Source organism: Dermacentor albipictus, unplaced genomic scaffold, assembly GCF_038994185.2.
Source record: "Dermacentor albipictus isolate Rhodes 1998 colony unplaced genomic scaffold, USDA_Dalb.pri_finalv2 scaffold_16, whole genome shotgun sequence".
Classification (NCBI taxonomy): Eukaryota; Metazoa; Arthropoda; class Arachnida; order Ixodida; family Ixodidae; genus Dermacentor; species Dermacentor albipictus.
In genome coordinates, this window is record NW_027225570.1 from 226,955 (window position 1) to 252,368 (window position 25,414).

The 25,414-nt window shown below is 46.7% G+C and overlaps 1 protein-coding gene across 2 annotated transcripts in view; it reads right to left on the reverse strand.

Moving 5' to 3' along the window:
• The window catches only part of BTBD9 (BTB (POZ) domain containing 9), a 205,307-nt gene that overhangs the window by 117,366 nt on the left and 62,527 nt on the right, over nt 1–25,414 (reverse strand). For both annotated transcript variants that reach the window (XM_065428937.1, XM_065428938.1), the window contains exon 5: nt 24,024–24,146. In XM_065428937.1, coding sequence (XP_065285009.1) covers nt 24,024–24,146 — 123 coding nt within the window. The remainder of the gene's footprint in view (nt 1–24,023; nt 24,147–25,414) is intronic.

A 25,414-nucleotide genomic window follows, 5' to 3' on the forward strand; every position in this document is an offset into this window, starting at 1 on the left:
CCACATGGAAAACTAGGCAAGAACGAGAGCTCTGCCACCGCAGCTTTCAAAATTGCATGCGACGCTGGCAAGGTGCCACACAGAGAACTCCACGCTAGCATGCTGCCATTGTGGCCTCCCAGATGGCTATAATGATGAGGCAACTTAAACGTATAAACTTACGCATTATGGCTATGAGAAAAAAGGCATCAGGAGTTCCATTTAGTGAGAGAAATTGCAGAGAGCATTGCATTCTATTTAAGCAGCAGTTAGGTTAAAGTGATTTATGTTCATCGAGATTCCACTGTATATAACAATATGTTATGACCCCATGTCAGATACAATGATCAAAACTTTGAACGCCACAGTGTTAAGGGCCCCGTGTCGCAGAAAAATCGGTGTCGATGTCGGCATCGGCATAGGCAGAGTTGTCTCCGAGTGAAAATTTCAGTTTATATATATGTACTGTATGTATATGCCCCACCTTGCTATATGACATGCAGTACAGCAAGACCTCGTTAATTCGGCACCCGTTAATTCTGAAATTCAGTTAATTCGGACACACTGTCTGGTCCCGTCAAACTTGCACATAACCCTATGGCAGCAAACTCTCGTTAATTCGGACATATTAGATCGTAATTTGGTTACTTTGGACAGTTCGTAGAGCTCAGAGGCACATGAGACATATAAGATCAGGTGGCACTAGGGGGAGTCCAGATCAAACCACTTACAACAGCGTGCCTGAGTAGCATGCGCCGATCTCAAAGGCCACACTTGCATGTGCTGGAAGTGCCAAAAGGCCGGAAATATGTCAAGGCCGCGATGTTTATTCATTACTATAATACAAACCTGTAAAAAAAATGGCGGCTACGACATACTTCTGACTGCAATCGCTTCTGGCAGTGGGCACTACCTATGCGCCACTATGGTTGCACAGTAGTTATTGGTCTATGCTAGCTACCCTAGCTGTACACACTTTTTTTACACAATTTCTCCATGTTTATTTTAGTGTGTTACCGTCCACTATTTTTCACATTGTCTTTTGCATCTGCGGTTGTGTGGTTGCGGAGTTGTGCAGCTTTTTTTGTTGTTGCTGTTGGCGTTTTTATCGTGCTTATCACTTTACATCACAAACGTGTATGTACGAGGATTACGAAACTTTTCTCTTTTTTGCGTGTGTCTAAGGGTTATATTTTGTTTGCGCTTTCTTTTTTTCGCTGATACTTCGTATTTTGTTGGCATTGTGTGTGTCACTTCGCTGCTTTGCCGTGCGGGCTGCGCCCCCAGGTGCTCTTGTCCCCCACCGAAGCGGGCGAAGTGGGTGGCAAAGGATTTTTCAGAGAAGGTAGAAATATTGAAAGCCGTGAAGGCAGGGGTGCTGTGGCAAATCACAATGAATAATGAATAAGTTCAATGCAAAGAGAAGCACACTCAGTACGTACGTGAAGAATGAAGCACAGATTCTATAGCGTACAACAGTGACAAGTTCACTAACAGGAAATGGCCGAGAAACCTGAAGAAGCATAGTTACGATGGATTGCCGATTTGCATGATGCACAGCTGCCTTTGAGTGGCCTTCTGATCTGTGCACAGGCAGAGAAATATGCACTGAAGCTCAGCATCAAAGCCTTCAAGGCATTGGAAGACTGGATCGACCTATTCAAGAAAAGATACGACCTGGTCTTTCAAAGCGTGTGTGGCGAGAAAGGGACTGTCAGTGAAGGTGTTGTTAAAGATTGGAAGGCCGGACTACCTGCCCGCATAGCCAATTATGATGCCTGCGACATTTTTAATGCAGATGAGACAGCCCTCTTCTACACAGCCCTGCCAGATAAACCAATCACATTTAAGGGGGGATGCGGCTTTTGCATCGCGAAAGATCGCCAAGAAATAGATTTATTGAAAATCACATTATCAGTTTTTTTAACTCTTTTTCTACCTCATTCCAAAATATCATCACTGTAAACCATGCAGAAGTGCTCTAAAGAATTCGTTTTATCAGCCGAGGTGGCGAAAAATTTCACAGAAATCAAGAAGGAACAGCATTTTTCAAGCCACAATATCTCCGGAACGGCGCGACCGAGCACCACCGTCTTGGTCTTGTTGGAAAGCACAATTTTCCATCTTCAAATTTGCCGCTCGAGCTATCTCCTTCATACAGAAACAAGCACAGAAAAAGAAAATGATTGAAGGTCGTGCCGGAGTCTGCGAATGGCTGCGCCTGCCCCGTTACTCCAGCACAATTTGCCATTAGTCCAGCGCTCGCGTCGTCTGCTCGGCTGTTTGCACCTCGCGAATCTGGACGTATCCACTCACCGTAATCTCGATGGGTCAAAACAGGCGCTACACGGACATCGCAGTAGCATGGCTGATCCCTACGCTTGTGGACGTCTCAGACTCGCGGCTAAGCATTCCGAGCACCAGCGACACGGACTTCACAACCAAGATTCATGCGCGGAATCCTTGGACATGTGGCTAAGCCTTCCAGCGCTCATTGTTTCGGAATTTGTGACCAAGTACAAAGTGCACGCAATCCATGGACCGACAGCTAAGCATTTCGTGCATAAGGAGACTTTGACTACGCGCCTAAGTACATCGAGCGTCAACTCCTCGAGCCCGGGGCTAGGAAATCGCGCGTTGGCACCTTGGACAGCGCAAATAAGAGTATTGAGGGTTGACTCCTAAAGCCCGCGGCTAGGAATTTTGCACGTTGGCACCTTGGACTGCGCGGCTGGGCACTTCGCGCTTCAGCACCTCGAACTGCGCAACTAAGCACATTGAGCGTTGGCTCCTTGTATCTGCTGCTAGGCATTTCGTACACCAGCACCACGGACTCGCAAGCAAACATATTGCGCGTTCACTGTATTATCATGTTGTCACGACAGCTCATAACGATATCTGTCATATCACCCCTTGACAAAGAGAACCTCATCATGAGCGCTGTTCACTAGGCACCTTGGGCTGGCACAGATACCTAGCTGCAGAAATGATGAAGGCATCACACAAAAGTACAATTCTGGAAAGCACCTAGCAGCTGCATATTTATCACTAGCTCTCTGATCCTAAGTTCTACAGCCATTGTCAAGCAAAGATGACTTGAAAGGCTGCTGACACTTAGAGCCTTCATTCAGTAACATGGTCAATTTTACCAAAAGAAAAAAAAAATGCCTCACTGATTGTACTGCAGACTATCAATCAGGCAGCCTCCGGGTAGAACACGAACTATATTCATGCCCACACAGAGTTCTGCATGTCACTTTGTTTGGAACCCAGGCACCATGCTCTTTATAGAGCAGCAGCAGCAGCAAGAAATGCCATATAAAAAGAAAAGGGAGTGGAGGGGAAGCACACTAGACTAGAGGCCACATGTACAAGTGCCACATCACAAAACACCCCAAAGACTACAAATTTGGTGCCTTTTAGAGAACAGAAGAGAAGGTTGAGAGCCGTTTTCTCAAAACTGTTTTTTTGCCTTTCTGATAATATTTGGGGTTTTACGTGCCAAAACCACTTTCTGATTATGAGGCACGCCGTAGTGGAGGACTCCGGAAATTTTGACCACCTGGGGTTCTTTAACGTGCACCTAAATCTAAGCACACGGGTGTTTTCGCATTTCGCCCCCATCGAAATGCGGCCGCCGTGGCCGGGATTCAATCCCGTGACCTTTCTGCTCAGTTTGTGGAGCTGATTTCTTTGCTACTGTTTAGCATATTTTTACTCCTTTTTTTTTTTTTTTTTGTCACGTTCCTTGGGCTACGGTGAAGGTCGTGACATTCTCACATTCTTATCTTGACTATTTGTAAGTTTACGATATGGCTATTTGTCTACCCCAAAAGTGTGCTTGATGCGAAGGTTACATAAAAAGTGACACTTCAAAAAATTTGTGTTGTGAAAAAGAAAAAAGCAAGACTGTCACGACCTTCAGTACACATTCAGCTATACAGTCAATACTTTACAAGCCTTCTATAACATTTTTATTTCCCCAGGCTCGCCAGAAAGTTAGAGGGAGAGTTAGAGGATGACAGGCCATTTATGGAAGCGATCTTGAGAGCCTGGCCTCACAGTTCATTAGCCCAGAAAGCAGTTTGAGCACTTTTTCACTACCTAAGGCAACAGACTTGAGTGCCCGACTATAGACATCCTACACCTAAGTTTTCTTGCTGTCTTTCTTTCACTCCCCCTTCATCTCCCCACGTGTAGGGTAGCAAACTGGACTCAGTCTGGTTAACCTCCCTGCCTTTCCTTCTTGCCTTCTCTCTCTCTCTCTCTAGAGGGAGAAAAATTCTGCTCAATAAAATTTAATAAAATGTTCTCAAGATATCGCTCTGAAGCTCTTATGGAAGCATCAGGGAGACATTCTAAACATTTGTGTCAATTTTTATCAAAATCCATGAAGAAATAAGGAAGTTGATTTTCAAAGCCACGTCCCCCCTTTTAAAGGGGACCCTTGCGTTGGCGGTAATAGAAGCAAAGACAGGATAACTGTTTTGCTGGCTGCCAGCACGGCTGGCACGGAACGGCTACCGCTGTTGCTATTTGGCAATGCTGAAAAGCCGAGATGCTTCAAAGCTTTCACGAAGCTTCCAGTAGACTATCGCTCCAATTGAAAGGCGTGGATGACATCAGAAATATTTCAAGCCTGGCTGCGCAAATTGGACTGCCGCATTTCTGCAAAAGCGTGCAAAGCATTAATTGTTTGAGATAACTGCAGTGTGCATAACAATGTGTCGGGGCTGACAAACATCGAGCTGCTTTTTTTGCCGCGGAACACAACGGCTTCCCCGCAGCCTCTGTATCAGGGAATTATTCAATATGTAAAGAGCCGACCCAGGAGGCATGTGAAAAATATATTGTGGCTCTACTCAGTACAGTACACATGGTGGTGCAGGTGTGGAGCAACACGCCGCCCACAGTAATGGCGAACTGCTTCCGACCCAGCGGCTTTGTCCATGACGCTGACGCCCTTGAAGCCTGGGATGCGGATCTTGATTAAAATAGCGAGGAAGACGATAGACGCTTCAACAGACTCCTGCCTCTGGACGTCCCGCTGGATAAATACATCCAGATAGACAGTTACGTAGCCGTTGTCGGTTGCCTCAACGACGACGAAATACTTGGTGATGTACTTGGTGACGAAGACCCCAACTCTTATGGTGAAAATGTGCACATCGTGGGTGCATGCGAAGTGCAGGCCTGCACTGCTACAGAGGCCGATGACGCACTTAAAGTTTTGGAAAACATCTGTGTGGTTTCTCACGACAGTCTGCGCGGACTGCACTACCAACAACAAGAACTCCGTACAATTTCTCACTCTAAACAAGCAACAATAACTAGTTATTTTATAAAGTAAAGGTGTATTGATGTTTTAGGCAATTTTTGAGTTATTATTGTCATCACCTCGTTAATTCGACATTCGGTAAATTTAGAAATTTTCTTCAGTCCCATGAAATCGAAATTACTGGATATTTGCTGCATATGCAGGTTATATTACTACACCATTCGATCACCAAAGTTTCTCATACCTTGTCTTACATTTTTGACAAATCTAATCCTCAGAATTTTGAGAATGATAGCCCACAAACAAATATCATAAAACAAAACACCGACAGTGCATGCCTCTTACGTTAAATCTTCTCAGACCTAAATACAGTCGCCGACCGATTTTCCGGACTCCAAAAATTCGTACATGCCCGATTATTCGGTCAGCTTCACGGCACCGCCATTCTCCCCATAGACCATAATGTATAACAACTGCCGAAAGTTGGGACACCTTGCAACCTCTCGTCTGATTTTTCGGACTCTCCTTGAGCCAACTCGGTCGAGAGCACCATGCACCGACTCTGACCGGTGCACGGTTCGACTTGCTGAACGCCATTTTTTGTTTTGAACGGAGCTTCCTTGCTGCCCCACGAAGTGGCGCTACTGGAAATCCCCGCTCATCATCATCGTTTTTGGCTGGTTCGATAGAGTGGCTCTGCAGCAGTTCCGGTTTCAGCTTAGTAAGCCATGTCAAGACAATCCAGCAGCCGATTTGTTTCTTCGCGCACGACGCTGCGAGCAGGCCGCGTTTTTTCGCTTGTGTGACTGGTGTCGGCACGGCGGTGTTTTCTTTGTGTGCTGTGTCGAGGTTTCCGTAATCCAACGCGGCACACGGAAACATCGCGTCAAGTCTCTAATGGCGCCGACAGTGCCCGCGCAGACTGCGCTGCGGAATGCCGGCAAGCGGGTGCCGGGAGGCCTAAGATTTGTTGCCTTCCGATGTGCTCCCTACCGACGCGGAAAATGTTCTGCCGAGACTTGCGCAGTGGTTGCATTGCGATTCCGGACACCGTCTCATTGACAGTTTCACTATAGGCTCCCTGCAATGGTCAGGCGGTGCGGTGATCAGCTCAGCCGTCAGCGCCACCGTGTCAGTTGCGCGAAACACCGAGGCGGCCGCTGCTGCGGAGGCATGCTTTTGCGGCGCTCATTTGAAGCATTTCGAACATTCGAAAGTCCGGTGTTAAGGCAATCGAAAACGTCGAGGCCCATTTTTTACCACCGACGCTTGAGAAAGGACGTCAAATTTACGACTGCAACCACGTATACCGTGTCAAAGAAGTAAACAGCACGGACATTACAGTGAGGTGCTTAAATTAAATTGTGTTGTTTTAGGTGCCAAATCCACAATCTGATTAGGAGGCACACCGTGGCGGGAGACTCCGGAATAATTTGGACCACCTGGGGCTCTTTAACGTGGCCCTAAATCTAATTACACAGGTGTTTTGGTATTTCGACCCCATCAAAATTCGGCCGCCGTGGCCGGGATTTACTCCCGCGATCTCGCGCTCAGCAGCCCAACACCGTAGCCACTAAGCAACCGCCGCAGGTCGCGAAGTATTTATCAGAACAAAGTAAGTATGCTTACGACGTCGATCTCAAAGTGCGTTAACAAATCATTATTTTATGCCACTTAAGCGAGCAGATACGGCCGTGGACGTCATTGAACTGTAATTTGTCGCTTCCTTACTTGGAGCGTGCCTTGCACCTCACATTGTAGAGCTTCTGGCGAATTGGCCAGTAAGTGCTTTTTTCTCTGTTGACAGAGTGCCTCGAGCATATTCTAGTGTTGTCGTTCGGGCTCGAATGTGAGAGACGGGCATTACCGCTGAAGCATCATAGAGAGCAATCAGCTGAGACTAAACAACATGAAGACTTAACAAATATGCGCTTGTGTGTGCGAGGGAAATGCTAATTTTCAAATATTCAACGTGTTCTGCAGTGTACTTCAACCTTAGTTCAGTTGTTCTAAGCGCGAGTAAACATCGGCACGAACGAGCTCGGTTCCAGCATTCGCGTCTTGATCTTGGCGCAGGAAGAAGCACAGCATATACAAAGCTCCAGCACGGAGCGCTTACGAAGCTAGATTTGACACCTAACAACCACTGCGCGTTTGTTTTGGAGCAAGACGAGCTAAACAACTATCAAAACTGATTTAGAACAGCCGGAATCAATTCACACGTTTTTATGCAGTTGACGCTTTATTGCGTGTTTTTATAGATGCCGCTGCTGGCTCTTCTTCATTTCTTTTTCTTGTTGTTGCACTTACGTCTTCGTTCGTTTAACAGAAATTCGCAAGACCGACACGAACTGCGACGATCCACTTCAGCCGCCGGGTTGCTTCCCCTGGTTTTGAAGGGAAGCGGTGCAATTTGATGCCGACATCCCCTTCGCGGTTGTGACAGTCCTTAACGCAGCAGTACCCTTCTCCCAAAGGAGCTGCGAAGAGGCCGCGGGGAATCCATTGGGAAATCGGAAAAGCAGGCTTGCAGGCGGGCCTGAGCGCACCACGGGCAATGGTGAAATGACGGTGAGGGCCTATCCGCGGGTGCTCACCGCCGCTGCCAGGTGGCGCGACATGTACAGGCAAACTGCATTGCAGGGTGCCCATAGACGACCGCACGCCAAGTTTCATCCTAGACGGCAGCGCTCGTTTCTCCCCTGGCGGCACGATTTCATCTCCAACGGTGGTTTCCGTCGCCGCTTCCCTTCGCGGTCGCGCCCGCGTTCAGTTCGCGCTGCGCGCGAAACGTCTCATGTTTGCGACGGCGCCTCTTCGGATGACCGGAAATTATTATTGTGTTGTTAACTGTCACGACAGCAATGTAAACATGAAAAGGTTGATGCCACCAGTGAAATTCTGCCGATTCACAAGAAAATGGTACGAAAGAAGCAGACGACAGACATGGATTACTGCGGTGCGCCGAGCGAAGTAAACATCTGGCAAACGAAGCGAGCTCGTTCATTGATCACTCCTGAGTGTATGACGGTTTCTATATGTAACCCACGTGAAATTAATAATTACTTGGTACATAATCCTTTTATTCATATAAAAACTTTAAGTTCAACGAGCGCTTGTCCTGTCTTCTTTCTCGTGTTTCGTTTGTGTGTGCGCTGCCCAAGAATGGAAACCACGTCTGTTGTATGCGCTAGCAGTGGCCGAAGTTCACGCGTGCGGAGAAATTGAATATGTGCATGATGCATTGAACATGACCGGAGTTCATTCCCGCTTCACCACTGCACCGATCGATCGGGTTACTGGACGATACACACCCGCGTCTTGGTCGCGCCAGCATTGCTGAAGCAGGAATGATTAATAATACTGTCAACTTCCGTCTCTTGAGTACTGTTAAAAAAATGGCCAAGCTGTCTACATTGCTGCCTCTATTCCATATTGTAGGAGACGTACTAGTTAAAGTTGTGTGCGCATGCGGTACTTGTGCTATGCAGCGATATATCTTGTTTATTTCCGCACAGTGTCGATAGAAGTCCGTTGTCGCCATCAGATACAACACGGATTTGTAGCAAACATAATGCGAGAAACTGCAAAAATGACTTTAGCTCGTAGGTGCCGTATGTATGTGCCGCATCGTATGTGCTGACGATTTTTCCGGCGGCACATACGATGTCGTTTCCAATTACCTGCTCAGCGTCACTTACATGGTTAAGCAGACGCTGCCCTTTCGCCGCATTGCAGCCATAAAAATAATCGTCAAGCGTACCGACCTTAATTCTTAAAGGCAAATATAGCGTGTGCAGTTTGTTTCACACTAAGGGGAAAACTCGGAACGTATTGCATCGCGATGCGGCAAGCAATGGAGTCGTGCGGCGGCAGCAGCTCGAGCAGGCGCACACGCTTGAGGGGCGGTGTCGTGATCTGCGTCGTCTGCTACGGCGGCGGGCGCTGGCCGCATTTTCGGGAAGCGTGGTACTGCCAGGGGCAGTGCACCGATTTTATCGGTACTGCGGGAACTGAGCTGATATTCTTTACTAAACGTTGTGCGTCGCCAAACTCTGATCCTTCATTGGCGATAATGGAGTTCCACAAACTTCTTTTGACAGCATGGTTCATTTTTTCTTTCGAAAGGCCGGAGTACTGCGCGTGTGCACGTATATTTCTTCACTGTGTGTGCTACCGTAATGAGCAGCGACAAAACGCACCAAGATGTGCGCGCAACATGCTCAGTCTTTGTTTGGCTCGAAAAGAAAACAGCACTCAACAATGGCAGTCGAACACGATGAAACAAACGGATACAAATAAATGAAAGTTTTAGGTTCAGACAATGAGCTGGAAGTGATTTTTCTCGATAATCATTTGCTACACCAGACAGACCCTGCCCGCCGGTGGGGAATTGGACACGTCACGCTCGGAACTTCAGTTAGTATCTCGTCATGTCCCCAGCGGCAGCGATGACAGCGCTCATCCTGGAAGGCAGTGAAGTGTAGAATGACTTGATCAGGGATGTGTTCATTCGCTGCACGTCTCAGTCACTGACGATGGTGGATCGAAGCCTATTTTCGGGCGACTGATAGAGGGGATGTTGCGCCAGCGATACTTTCAACGAGCCCGACATTTTAAATGATGTTGGCACCCGGGGATTGAGGCGGCCGCTCCAAGAGAGTGACTGCGCGCTCTTCTAGCAGTTCTTGCACAGCACGAGCAGTGTGGATCGGCGTCCTATCGCGTTAGAATATATAGTCGCCTTCCAGAAATGGGCCGTCAAGAATGTATGGAATCAGTACGTCGTCTATGACTGCCATGCAGCGATGTACTTACATTCGAGGCGTATCAGTGGGCGTCGCGCAACGCTTAGCAAAGAATACCGGCTCCTTTCACGCAGTAACGATGTGATCAGCGCCCTGCACCTGACAGTAGAACGTTTCTCGACAATGCGGCCAGCGTGCGCCGCCGTAGCAGACGACGCCGTTCAAGATCCCGCCCCTCGAGAATCTGCGTGAGCTGCTGCGCTTCGAGTTTTCCCCTAAATGTGAGAGAGACTGTACACCGCCCTTCGAAGGAAATGTCCACGCGCACACACCGCGCGCGGCGCGAAACGTGCCCAAACACGCGCAGTGCAGGAGGCAATCAAGGCGGCGCGAACGAGAGATGGGAGAGGGGTACCACCGCTAATAGAATTTTGCTCCGCATGCGGCGCTCTCAACGCCGGCGCAGCAGCGCCGCTCTCGGTGCCGTTCTTGTCTATAGAGGCTAGAAAGGTTCTCCTAGTGTCGGGACCGGGCGCACTTTCCCAAAGCGCCGGCGAAACCAGTTTGGATGCTTGGCGGGGTAGTTCGAAGAGGGCGCTGCGCTCCTGTGGTGGGTTACTGACGCCAGCCGAAGGCATGCAGACACAAGTCGTCGTCAGTTTTAGGTAGCACGTGCACCGACGTAGTTCATCTTGTTCCAGCCTTTGTTTACGTTGACACCGTAGTGCCACGGCTTGGTGCGATGCGACGTGCTGAACTTCGGTGACAATGCCTTGGACATGGATTCACTAACTCTTAAAGTAATGCCACACACTACCTGCTCGCAGATTCATCCAAATGCGTTTGAAAAAATGCACGTGAACTTGGCCCTCCAGCTATTTAGCGAGGAGGTACTAAAGGGGATTTTTTTCTATAAAGTCCATTAAGACAGGCACTTTAGAACTGAGCCGACAAAAGAGGTTGTGAAGCTTATAGAAAGGTTCATATTCATAATGACTTCAAAACCCCATCTAAAGGCCTCCGGCCCAACTCTCCAAGTGCAAAGTTTCTTGAAGAGTTCATTGCATTCCTTGCAGAATGGGAAGATTATGCTGCCAAGCATGGTGGTGAATTTCTTAGCCTAGGAACTGCCCTTGGTCTGCGTGTGACCATAAAAAGCACTCTGTCCCTTTTAGACTACTTAAGTAGCTCACCGGGCTACATGTACTTGTTAACAGCTAATCTTGGTCAGGACAAAATGGAAAATATGTTTGGTGTCATAAAGCAATCCTTTGGTTGTAACGACCATCCTTCACCTGAACAGCTTTTCATTATAATAAACACCTTGTCATTCTATAGTGTGGCAAGGCCTCCTAAAAATGGGAACTCATCAGGAGACTTTGTAACCGCACTCTCAAAGCCGTCTGATGTTGGAAAGCGAAAGGCTGGCCACCTAACATAAATTATTGATGAGATATTGGATGATGGCAATTTGGAGTGTGCAGAATCTGTGTTAAAAACACAAGGCAAGCAGTTGGATCATGACAACTGTGTCGAAAAGCACAGTGATAGTAGATTAGTATATTATATACCTGGCTATGTTGTCAGAAAGTGTTTCAAAAATTTTCCACGCCCGGAGTATGCCTCTCGCCTTCGTTTTTTTTTCCCCTACAAGCAGATTGTGATGGAAATTCCATACTAACAAGGCAGTTTGATCACAGGGGCTTGATATACCCTTCCGAAGCTGTGGAAGAGCTTGTTTGTAAAGTTGAGGACACATTTACTGCGTATTTCAGCAGGAATCAGCTTCATGATGAAAGCATGGTCTGCTTTTTTGCATTTCCTTCAGCTAGGGAGCGAAGCTTAAAGGAGTGGGTTGCATGCAGTGGGTATAGGCGGAGTTTGACAACAAACATAATAAAGTTTTATGCACTGACGAGGCTGCACTTTTTTGCAGAAGCAAAGAACATGGAACGAAACACACAAAGAGAAAAGCAGAAACTCCTGAAAATGAGGCGATGCTATTAGAACGACAGTCGCGAACCTATCTTCGTTGTGCAATAAAACAAAAACATAACTTGTAACATAGGTTTTGAAAGCGCCCTCCATACAGCGTTTCTGCGGACCATAGTATGCCATTTTGTAACGCTGCAATAAATTATATGCACGGGACAAACAGAATGCATTCCATTGCCTATCCACATTTGTGGGCAGATTGGTTTCAGATCTCCCGTAGAAAAAAATAATACCGACCCCATTTTATTACGGCTGTTCGCGTAGCTTCCGTCACTCTGTTTAAAATGGCAGCACAACAGAGACGAAGACGAGGCACATAGAAACACATGACAAGCGCACCGTCTCGTTTCGGTGTCTCTTCATCTCATTTACGCTGCCGTTATAACCAGCTATGGGCGAACTAGCCCAAAACAAAGTTTTATTTCACTGCTCGTCGCGATAAGCGTGTTCGCTAATTTTGTAAGGTTGACTGACCCTCACAGATTATTGCATGCCTGCTTTCTGAACTTGCGAATCTGCGGAAAGCGCCGGTCACTTGCGAGCGCCCGCTGAAAAGTGCGCCGGAGCCCGCAAGAGCAACCCGCCAGCGAGCGCTGGCGCCATCTGCCGGAGCATAGCAAAGTATTTCACGTCGGCTCGCGCCTTCACGACACTAGGATAACCTCCACGCCTCTATAGTTTCACAGGTGCTGACACTGCTGTACTGACATGCCCAGAACTCGACGACGGCGAGATCATTCGTCAGGTTTCTGCTGCACCGCCGCACGATGACCGAGTCGGAAGTTGACGCACCATGTGCTACGTTGCCGTCGCATGCGGGTTGTGTACAAGCAGTGATTGTGCTTTCAGCTGCCTATTAGCGGCGAGAATTAGGAGTGGCGCCCTCTCGCGAGTGACGTCACTGCCAGGACGCCGCTCGCTCCGGCTCGCTCGGCTGCCGCGCGCGCTCGTTTCCTTCGTATACGCTTGGGGTATGGGTGGCTCGAGCCGTACGTATTGAAGAATATGTCGGCTTCTTTTAGCTGCCATACCTTAACCACAGTTTCCTCTTCAAAAGCGTGTGAGTCGAGAAACTTTGCGGCTTGGATATCGCAAGCTAAGTAGCGTTAAAGGGGTCTACTAGGTTTTGCAATGCATATGTGCGCCGTGTCTATCGGTAAATTTTGACTAAAAAAAGAATATCTGCAAATTCAACGCGGGAAGTTGTGTCTGAGGCTTCGCTAAACACTTAACATTCCTTTAGTATTTAGCTATGAGAGGCATTGCATTTTACGTGGAAGAAAAATTTGGTAATTGGTGTCAACATGTTATCCGATGTTATAGACACTGCCCAGCGAAGCTGTCATCATGATTCCTATTACTCTGGTGTGTTGTTCTGTTCAAATATGGCCATTCATTAATGCGTAAAAAAATAGTTAGGCGCGCATTTTATAAGAAAAAGTTTGCTGCTACTTTCATCCCCCTCTGAAACAGGCCTCCAAAAAACGAATCGCTCCTGGCTGCTAACACGATGGCGCGCCATGTAGAGTATTTACACAGTTAATTCACAAACACCATAGTAGCAATCACCTGAGAGAAAAGTTTCGTTGTTAAGATCGAGATCCACTCAATTGAAAGTGATGAAATGTTTCATGGTGGCCCTCAGCAGCCTTTATCGACAATATGGCACACCCCTGATCACGTAACGGTAGCAATCGACTGTCCGTATGGCGAGGCACGCTATGTTCGCAAAACCCATCAGTTCACTACAACTTCGAATTAAAACCATAAAGCATTTTTTACAGCACCAACTGGACTGGCTAAAGTATTCTCGAGCTACTACACCGCAGCTTAGATTGCCTGTATACAAAAGGAAAATTCAAGCACCTTCTGTCTCACTATGTCTCGATCCAGCGTTATTTTCGCTTCGTCGGTACATAAAAGAGAACCTTGCAGGCTAAATTAAGTTTGCTCCAATCCAATTGCAAACATTCATAAAGAAAGCACCACAAGCCTTGGACATACTTTCCCTTGATTTCTGACCCTCCACCGGGGGAATTTCGATGTCTTCAATATGTCCCATACTACTAATCATTGACGCTTCAACTTCTTTCTGGCTGCAGCTATGCGGTCCAGCAGGCATACTTCACTAAAAAAATTGGGCCGAGCAGCCTGTGTCAGTTCGCCAAACAGATTCGTCATGTATATTCCGCAAGCAGCAAGCACCAGTAAATTTCTCAAGTGAGTTTGATTTGATTTGATTTATTAATTTCCATTTACACACACACATGTACAGAGGAGTGGTAAATGGAGGTGGATGAGGGTAAAAAGCCGCACAGACACGGCTTGAGGTAACCTCACCCCCTTAGGTACAATATGGCTGCATGGGGTAACACATCAAGCGCCATATAAATTACATTTATATAGTGGCCATAAAACATTGCAGTTATACAATATATGAAAGAACAGTGAAATGTTTCCACAATAACAATGCAAAACACACTGCGGCATTGAAATAAATAAATTATATAGACTTGGTAACAGACAAAAAAAGAGGAACATAAGATACATTATTAATCATTAACAAACGCACTCTAAAAAGGTGAGTTGAACATGTAGCACGGAAAAGGGAATATATATTGGTACATTCCTATTTGTACTCTGTAAATAGCTGTAAGCCTTCATTACCTTTACTTCAAATTTCCGCCGCTTAAAAAAAATAAGCCCTGAAGAACCGCCTAATGTTGACAAGCAGTTAAAGAAGCAAGTGAGGCGTGCAGAATCTAAGCTCCAGTATTGTAGCGTTCCTATTTAAAGGACACAGTAGACGTAAAGCATTGCTGTGGAACTGGCGTCCATCTTGTCTACATTTTTATTCCCACTTCCTTCTTCTCTTCTCCTGTCTCCCGGTTCTCGCGCTTCTTCATCTTCTATTCGAAGGCTCATACCGCTTCACCCTTCCAGGTTTCTTTTGCTAACCCCTCCTGGGGTAATACTTGAAAACGTTTCCAATCGAAGCACATTCAACTGCGCCCCGTTCACCAATGTACCACACTGTCTTCAATATTCCTTTCTGAGTGGCTGTCTTTGTCACAGAGTAAGGACCATAAAATTTGGCACTGGATCCTCTTACTCCTTTCCTAACTAGAATGAGGTCGGTGACTTGAATGTCTGGGATATCTAAGCAATGTCTCTTGTCAAAATTTTGTTTCATTCGTTTACGGTACCTCTCCTCCTGCGATTTTTGTTTCCTCTCCTCGACGATCTTGAGATTTTCTAACAGCCCCAATTCACGGTCCGCCTGAAGAATAGGGGTCTCTCCTGAAGAAGCGAACTGCGGGCTACATCCCAAGCCACTGGTGTAGGAGCGATTGTGATGTCGTACAGCTGCTTCTAAAGAGCATTTCCAACCACCAGGGAAACTATCGTACATCCTGATGTATTGTTTTACATCTCGTATAGCACGCTCTGCAAGCCCATTCGCTGCGGGATGGTATGGCGCACAGAATTTGATTGATATATTATGGTCTCGAGCCCATCTTGCTAGCTTTTCACTCTTGAACGCTGGACCGTTGTCACATACAATCGTCCTGGTTGTCCTAAACATTTCCCGTTCGAGAAGGGCGATGACACTATTCGCATCTTCTTTTCCTGCCCGTGCCGCGACCATCCTGGTGCATTCATCTATGGCCAGAAGAAAAGCTTGCGTTTTTCGGACTCCTTCTCGTTTCTTATTCAGCTCGGCAAAATCAAGGTGTATAACTTCAAAAGGCACGTTCGAGTGGCAAGGTATTATCATGGCGTCCGTAGGCTGCTTATATTTCACTTTGTTGACTTGACAAAGGTGGCATGAACGAACGTATTGCTTGACGTCTTCTTTCATGTGAGGCCACGTAAATCTCTTGACTAGCTTGTTGTAGGTGCGCCAAAATCCGTCGTGTCCTCCAGATTCTGGGCTATCGTGGTACAAATAAAGAACCTTTGAAATCAGCGTTGGCGGGACTTGATAGCGACCTTCCATAAACATCAATTGTTCAGTGCCTTCCCACAATTTTACTTCATTGATTTCTTCAGATTGTTCGGCCTGTATCATCAGTCTAGACAATGCATCTGCATCAGTCAAAAGGGGTCCAGGTCTGTGGGAGATGGTGAAATCAAATTGCTGCAAATAGTTCACCCATCTGGCGATACGTCCCTTAGGTTGGGTCATATTCAAGAGATGAGTGAGGGCCTGGTGATCGGTGAACAAAGTAAACTTCGCACCTTCTAGGTACGTACGGAAGTACTGAATTGCTTTAAGGACTGCAAGCGCTTCCTTTTCAGTAGTGGTGTAGTTGACTTCAGGTGGCTTGAGGGTGTAGCTGTAGTAGCCTACTACGTGTCGCTTTTCTCGGCCGGATGCTTCTGGACATTTCTGGTACAAGACTGCACCTGTTCCATAATGTGAGGCGTCGGTATTCAGTTCAAAGGGTAAAGTGAAATCTGGTATGCGTAGAATAGGGTCAGCAGAGATTCTGTGCACCAGATCACGGTAGACTCTCTCACATTCCTCATCCCACACAAATGGAACTGCTTTCTGCGTTAGGCGCGTGAGGCATCTTGTTTTTATGGCAAAGTCTTTTATGAAAGGTCTGAAATGTCCTGCTAATCCCAAAAACACACGCAATGAGTGGACGTCATATGGTTTTACCAGTTGGGATATCCTCTCAACGGACTCTTGTTTCGTGCTTTTGGTAGTCCCATCAAAGACTCTTCCAAGAAACACAACTTTTCTTTGAAAGAACGCACTTTTCTTAAAATTAACCTTGAGGTGTGCCAAGCTCAAGGCATTTAATACCTGGGACAGGTGTTCCTGATGCTCTGCCTCTGTTTTGGAGAAGACGATAATATCGTCGATGTACACGTTACAAAAGACACCTAGGAAAGGCTTCAGGACTTCGTTCATTATCTTCTGGAACCATGCTGGTGAGTTTTTCCAGCCGAAAGGAAGCCGGTTATACTCGTACAGGTCGAAAGGCGTGATAAAAGCAGTGTACAATTTTGTTTCTTCGGTTAGCGGGATCTGCCAGAAACCTTTGCACAAGTCAATACGTGAAAAACATCGGCAACCACCTGTCTCATCTATAATCGTGTCTATCTTCGGCATGGGAAATGGTATAAGCTCTGTCTGGCGGTTGAGAACCCTGTAATCTGTGCACAGTCTGAAAGTTCCATCTTCTTTCGGCGCAATAGTTATGGGAGAGGCGAAGGGTGACACCGAAGGCCGGATTAAATTCGCGTCTAGCATCTCCTGCAATTCCTTCTTCAACCATATCTTGCGCTCTCTTGACATGTTATAAGGCGATTTTCGGATGACAGTCTTGTCGGTTAGTTCGAAAGGCACCTTGTGTGACGTCATCGCTGGTGGGTAGCTTCCTATGCATACCAGTTCAGGATAGGTCGTTGCAATATCCCTCGCGCACTTGACAACTCGCAGGTTATCTTCTATCAGGCTGTGTCTCTTGCCTTGATAGTCCTTCCACTAAAACAGCATCGTCCCAGTAAACGTTGATTTTTAGTTTCTTTATATCTGGTCTGGATAGCAGAAAGTCATACGTCACCCCCTCAATCACCAGTACTTCACTCTCTATTTGATGACCTTGGAACTCGATGTTTACTGAGGCCCATTGATTATGCATTGTCACTTTTCCGTCGTAGCCTTGCACCCGTAGTACTCTTCCACTATGCAGGTGACTTGCATCTACCAGCTTGGCATTAATTATAGACACAGAGGCACCGCTGTCAACCAAAGCCATCATATGTCTGTTTCCCACTTTGACAGGGATGTGAAGTAGGCTAGAGCAAGTTAAATAAACAGTCTCAGTTGTGGTCATCGGGTCGGACTGATCACCCTTGTTTATCAGTTTTGTTGTCGTCGGAGCCTCTTCAGCGTCCGAAAGGAGGGGAACGGGGTCGCTGTCGACGTTATGCACCCGACCTCTGGGAGCGCGCCAACCCAAGTTCTCTGTGCCGCCTGCAAGGCGGCGCGGTTCTCGCTGATTACGGCTTGACCAATCCGCGCCGGACCGTGTGAAGCGACCGCTTGAGCTAGCGTTTATATTTTCTTCTGAAGTAAATGATATGTCGTGAAGGCACTCCAGGAGCCCGTCCATAGTTTTAGGTGACCGTATTTGCACTTGCTTCAGGACTTGCGCGGGCAGACCGTGCATTATTAGTGCTACTACGGCAGACGGAGGAAGCAGAGGCTCGGCCAGCTTTAAAAGGCGGCATTTGTCAAAGAAATACTCGACGAGGGAGCCTTGCTTGAATTTGAAATTAGGCGCGGCGTCCCACCTTTGCACTGGGTTGCTTCGGAATGTCGTCAAGAATTTTTCTTTCCACTGATTCCAAGAGTTGCCAGCCTCTTCAATAATGTGCAAATCATACCACTTCCGTGCAACACCGCTTAAGTAACTACGCATGTTAGTAATCTTGTCCTCATTAGAGTGCCAGTTGTTCTTCCCAGCAGCATAGTCATAGAATTCAAGCCAACCTTCTGGACTTGATGACATGCCGTCGAATGCATCGGGTTCTACAAATTTAGTCACTGACTTCTCAGCGTTTAAAGAGCTTATAAGCGATGTCACCAGCTGGTTTTGTTGCGAAATCTGTTCTTGTTGTAGCCGAAGTGCTTTCAAAACGAGGCTCACCTCTTCCGTCGACGACTGTGATCCAGAGTCCTGTCGACGCATCGGTTGAAGAACTAATTCGTCGAAGATCACCAGAGGCAAGTTCACGTTCACAGCACCCTTCCGACGTAGTTCATCAGGGTCCATGGAAGCCTTCTCTAAAACCAGGTTCATGAGTTCTGCCGAGTTGAGTTCGCGAGGTAGTTCCACCGCTGGTTCATCTTCAGCTTGGTATCTCGAAAAGATGATCTTGTCCGCGGAGGTCTCCTCAAGGAAAAATCTCACCCACATGTTGGAGTTCGCTGTCGGCTGCGCCAAAATAATGTAGCGTTCCTATTTAAAGGACACAGTAGACGTAAAGCATTGCTGTGGAACTGGCGTCCATCTTGTCTACATTTTTATTCCCACTTCCTTCTTCTCTTCTCCTGTCTCCCGGTTCTCGCGCTTCTTCATCTTCTATTCGAAGGCTCATACCGCTTCAAGTATTAGTTAAGTCCCCGTGCTACTGCGGAACGTTTTTGTGAGGAAATGCAAAAATTCGATATTATACCATGAACTAATCGTCGTGAGCAAACCTATTTTAGCGGAATAAAATCAACGTAACTGCTGTAGAAGTCATATATAGCTAGCTTTGTGACATACTGTTGCACCGCGGCAGGTATGGTATCATAACTCCTATAGGTTATGCTTTTGCGATTGTCTATCCGCGCATGAAAAACCCACAATGGGCTGGTCTGCGTCGCTTCGGCTGGCACTGTAGTGTTGCCTTCAAGAGCTGCATTGTTGTCTAAGAAATTAGCTCTTCAAATAAGTGTTCGCAAAGGAAGACGTTGTAAAGATATATTTGAGACGACCACCATAAGTATACAAGCAGAGAGAACGAGGGCGAACAAACGAAGACACCGCAGAAAGCGCCCAGACAATGCCCGAACTGTAGCAGACAACAGGCGCGAGTCCGCGAGTCCGGCTAATAGTTGCCTTACGATCCTCTCTGAGATTCAGGCTTATCTGATTGCGTGTAAACGGAACAGCGTGCAACGGCGCATTCACGATTTCTTCAAGCCTACTGCCGAGCCCGAATAAGTGCATGGAAATAAAGGATCTCATTTTTTTTTTTTTTCTTAATCTGCTTTTTCGGACACCTGTTTATTCGGACATTTCCGCAGTCCCCGTGAGGTCCGTATAAACGGTCGGCGACTGTATTTAAAGTCCGAAACAAAAACAGAAACCTGAAAATTATGCAATTTTTCTGGTGCGGATGAACACTACCTCTGGGATCGGCCCATACAACAAGCCATGTTTTTACCAGAAAGCTCGCTTTTGTACACAGCATTTGCTGCCAGCGCTTCCCGGAAAACATCACGGTTACATAAGCTGCAGTTGCCAAGAGGTGTGAGAAGCAGTCGGGGATCTTCGAATGTTATCGAGTTCCACTCTTAAAGGCGAAACTTAAACGTCCTCCAAGTTTCTTGTCTTCTGGACGGAGTTTTCCATGCAGACTGAGCTTGACATACCGTAAAAACCCCCGTATATTACGAAGTTCTTTCCGTATTATTAGCGTCCCAAATTTCGCCTCGTACTATATGTGGATACGAATGAAAATTTCAGTGAGAAATTTGGGCTAGAAGCTATGGTTTCAATCTTGCTGCGTGGCTACGGCTTGGTTTCGTTACTGCTGCGTGACTACAGCATCGTTTCTTTATTGCTGACTGCGCACCTGGGCAGCACACGTGCAAACCACGCTTCGTGAAGTGCATCTTTTTTATTCTGCATTGAAGGACCAAGATGTTCGGACCATGAAAACAGTACTCGGCTGCTTTCAAGAGAAAGGTTATTTTAGCCGCACAGGACATCGGCAACAGTGCAGCCGGGAGGCAGTTTGGCGTCAACAAGGGAAGCATTCACTAATGGCATCGAAAGAAGGAAGCTCTTTTCGCGTGCAGCAGGACGCGAAGACACTTTCGCGGCCCGAAGAGTGGGACATTCCCAGAAATTGAACTCATCCTGACAGAGTTCGTACGCCAACAGCGAGCCGCACATCTAGCTGTGAGCATGGAGCTTATGCAGGCAAAAGCTAAGGAACTTGCAAGAGAAAAAGGGCTACCAATCTCTGCCTTGAAAGCGAGCAAGCACTGTATTTATCGCTACATGTTCCGTGGTGGATTTTCCTTGCGCCGCTGAACTTCAATTTCGCAAAAGCTGCCCGAATCGTTCGAAGAGCTGCTCGTTGCTTTTCGGTGCCACATTATTTCGCTGCGCAAGTCCGAAAACTTCCAGCTAGGGCAAATCGACAGTGCTGACCAAACGCCGGTTTATCTGGACATGCCATCACCCCTCACCGTGCACGAAAAGGACTCTAAACAAGTTTATGTCCGGTCCACTGGCAACGAGAAAATGCAAGTTACCGCCATGTTGTCGTGCATGGCAGCCGGACGCAAGCTCCTGCCCTATGTTGTCTTCAAGTGCAAGACGGCACCTAAAGGTGAGGAGCTGCCAAAAAATGTGGTCGTGAGATGCCATGAGAAAGGCTAGATGAACGAGAATCTTGTGCTCGACTGGATAAAGTCCGTCTGGTGTAGCCAGCCCAGCGCACTGTTGTTGTTGCCGTCCATCCTCGAGCTGGACGCATTTAGTTGCCATTTCGCCGACTCAGTGAAGAGGCTGTTGCGTGAATCCAGCACTGAACTAGCCATTATCCCGGGTGGGATGTCATCTCAGCTGCAGCCTTTAGATGTCTGCGTGAACAAATCGTTCAAGGCTGCGTTCAAGCGGTGTTATGCAGACTGGATGTGCTCAGGTGAACCTGCAGCGACGCTGACCGGGAGGCTGAAGCGAGCTTTGTGAGCCACACTACGCAAGTGGATTGTGGACGCATGGGCCAGCATACCAGAGGACCTTGTGCGCCGCGCATTCAAGAAGTGTGGCATCTCGAATGTGCTCGATGGCACAGAGGATGAGTACTTCTGGGAAGATATGTCCGACAAAAGAGAGTGCAGCTGAGGAAGACAGCGACTGAAGTGCGAAGTGCAATTTAAATTAATTTTTTCCTCGAGTTTTCCTAACCCGTATTATACGTGGATAAAACTTTTTTTTTTTTGCATTTCGCGTCCTAAAAATTTCACCTTGTACTATATGCGAGTTCGTATTATATGCGGGTTTTTACGGTATTTGCCACCATCACCATGCAGTGCTGCCTGCGAGCTGAATGCGAAAGCCACGAAAAGCATAGCAAGTTGGCACAGGGTGGCACAAGATGGCGCCAGCTTCTTTACGTCCACGTTGCCCACAATCATGTTCCATATGCATCCAGAGAAGAGAGAGAGAGAGAGAAAATAAAAGCAAAAAGTGAAAACGAAGCACCGTAGTTGCACCTGCCTTTTCTACAATCTCTCTCTCAGTGAGCATGGAAATGTGCCACAGAAGCAGCCCTGAAGCAGCGGACAGTCCCGTTTGTAGAAGATGGTGCCGACAAAATGCAAAGGTGTGTTGCTTGAGACAAAGCTGCGAATTTTGCAAACCCAAAGGAGTATGAGCTTGCACAGTCAAGGATACGACCATTCTAAAAAGTGAGAGCGCCTCAATTATGAAGGCTGGAACCAGTGGCCATGCTGATGAACGGGAAAAGGGTTAGGGAACCCTTTCCACCATAGAGTTTCTCACTATATTACCGAGAGGGAAGTCTGGTGCTGCTGCGGTGTGGTATGCATGGGAATGCCGGTATATTGCGACTTCGGATTGGCACTGTTCTCAGAGATCCGGGCAAGCACCGTTCCGTCTGTCACAACGATTAATTTTCTAATAAAACAGCACATAAAAAGCTGTTTTAGCTTTATTATTACACAAAAGCATGTTTTGTTTAACTAAGAGAACTTGTTATTGCAAATACAATTATATGAAACGTAAGAAGTATCAGCAGGCCACTAAAGTTGAAGGACAGACAACAAGATTCGAGCTCGCTTTGGAACAATTTGTTGTCTGTTCTTGCTTTTCTTCGCTTGGTTATGCACTGTAGGTGAGGAAACTTCACCGGAAGATGTAATACGCATAAACGGAAACATTTTATGAAAATTTTACTTCAAGAACGCATTATTTATGCAGCCATAGCCACGTTTTAGACGAAGCCTCTTACAACACCAGCCAATAAAAGCCTCGCAGACACATATACAGTCATTCCCATGACGGCACAGCGCCCCTTAGGAAACTCCCATAGACGGTGGCGCCAGATTTCCATCTAGGTGTTATACTAAAAAACGCTATGCTTTCCACCCTAAACAATTGTTTCAGCAAGGTGGGAAGAATGTGCCCCGGCAACACCCCCCATGATAGCGAAACCAACATGGAGCAAGCCACTGCCATTACCGGGCTCTGGAAGCACATTGCTACTGATGATGAAACAGGTGGTGCTTCAATGAAGGAGTTTCTGAGGGTAGATATTGCAAAGAGATCTCCGACAAGACGATCATAGCCACAACAGACAGCAGCATTATGCGCAGAGACAACAGCAGCGCCAGTGATGATGAGATTTGATTGTCTTTGACCCCAACTCCAATGTTCATGCAGAGTGCGCTCTTGTCGACAAAGTCGCTCATTGATTTCGTGCACACTAAGGGATTGCCACAAGCGTTCGCGCAGCAGACCGCGCTTGGAAACCTGAAACTTCTGCAAAAGCAAGTGCAGATTTCTGTCTTTCTTAGCACGATTACAAAAACGGCGCCGAATAAAACAACACACGAAGAAGGGGGACACGAGACAGCACGTAGGCGCCTCGTGACCTATCCCGTGTCCCCCTTCTTCGTGTGTTGTTTTATTTGGCGCCATCTTTGTAATCATGCTTAACCAACTAGCCCACCAACACATGCTCAGTTACATGCTCTTTTAGCACGCCTAACGATTGACACGCTCTTTGGAGGTATAACTAAGCATATTATTTTTCGCAGCCTACTTACTACAATGACTTTTTTAGCACAAGTGGCAAACTTGGGTTCGGGGCTACAAAGGTATGTTCAGCAGCTTTTTATTTACGGTAATCCAGATTTAGTGTTGGTTGGCTATAACGATTGGATTTTTCATTCTTTCTGATATCATTCTAAGCACTGTATGCGGCTCTACCAACTGAGCTACGCTGGTAGCTGTCCCACCATTTATGCACGTCAAATATATCTAGCATTGCAAGTCTGAACCAGCCTAACTAAATGACAGAAACAAGTGAAAAGAGCTCAAGGCAATGCGAAAAAGTTTCACCAGTTTAAAAACTTTTCCTTGTGTGCCTCAAAATAGTGCACTAAAACACCAACACCTGTGAGGTAAGTACACCTCTATAGCGGAAGAAAAAGAAAACCTGAAGGTGAGAAAGGAAAAACAATGCAATGCACGCACCTTGTCCAGGATGTTTCGAGGATTTACAGTGGGGTTGTGACTGGCCCAGGCACAGACCGCCTGGAAGATGTCCACCTCGGGTGCAAAGAAGGAGTCGCGTCCAATCATCTCCTCCAGCACCGACTGCACAAAGAGTGACCTTCATGTCAACAACCCACCATCCCCTGCTCTGAAGAGAGACATGCTCTCTTCCATTAAAACTGTTATAAACAAACATTTGGCCCTTACCAATGATCTGTTCTGGCTAAGATTTCGCAGCAAGATTGCATTTTATGTTCCAGATCATTCAACACTTGTGATAACACTTGGCCCCCTTACTTACGCAGTTTTCAAGAAAAAACTGGCAACTGCAGTACGGCAAAAGCATGGCCTTTGGGATTAGTTTTCATCAAGCCTTCAATGGTGCACCTATAAAGAAGCATCAAAGTTTTTTCACGGATAATGTATGCTGCCTAATGAAAAAAAAACAAAGACTAAGTGTGCAGTTGTGCTACACCAGTAACTCCTAACTTCATAGGGAATAAAAGAAATTATGGGGTTTTATGTGCCAAAACCACTTTCTGATTATGAGGCACACCGTAGTGGGGGACTCCGGAAATTTCGACCACCTGGGGTTCTTTAACGTGCACCTAAATCTATGTACACGGGTGTTTTCGCATTTCACCCCCATCGAAATGCGGCCACCGTGGCCGGGATTCGATCCGGCGACCTCGTGCTCAGCAGCCTAACACCATAGCCACGAGCAACCACGGCGGGTTAAACAAAACACCAAGTAACATAGAATGCAATGTGTTTCACTAGAATAGCATCTTGGGCTTGTTGGTTTTCCATTGTTGGTTTTCTTTCAAATAAACTCTGTTGAAAGTCAGCGCCTGTGGTGTCGTCTTCTCGTCTCATGTCCCTTCTACGTTGTGCGCTGTTAACACCAGGATAGAATGCAATGCAAGGGATGTTGGTAAACGGAAATTAAATAAAATTAAACAGAAAGCAGGAATTGTAGTAGAGAAACAATTAACATAACGTAACGAATAGGATAAAAAAATAGCATAGTTGCACAAATATAATGTTTCTTTCTTATCATTTCCAGCCTCAGAACACGTCTCGAGCTATACAGTTAAACCTCAATATAACAAACTTTAACAGAATAAAATTCTCCATATAACAAAGTATTTAACTTTTCATAACCTTTTGTCCATAGAACACCATCTATTTAGAACCTCAATATAACGAAGTGTGCTTGTATGCGATTTCAATATAACGAAATTTCGCTTCCCCCTGAAATACTGCCGATACAATAAATGGAAACTTCCGTGGATGCAGATGGCAAATGACTGAATTACGAGGGACTGCTTGCAGACACACCTCGCAAATCATGCGCAGGTGGAGCCACA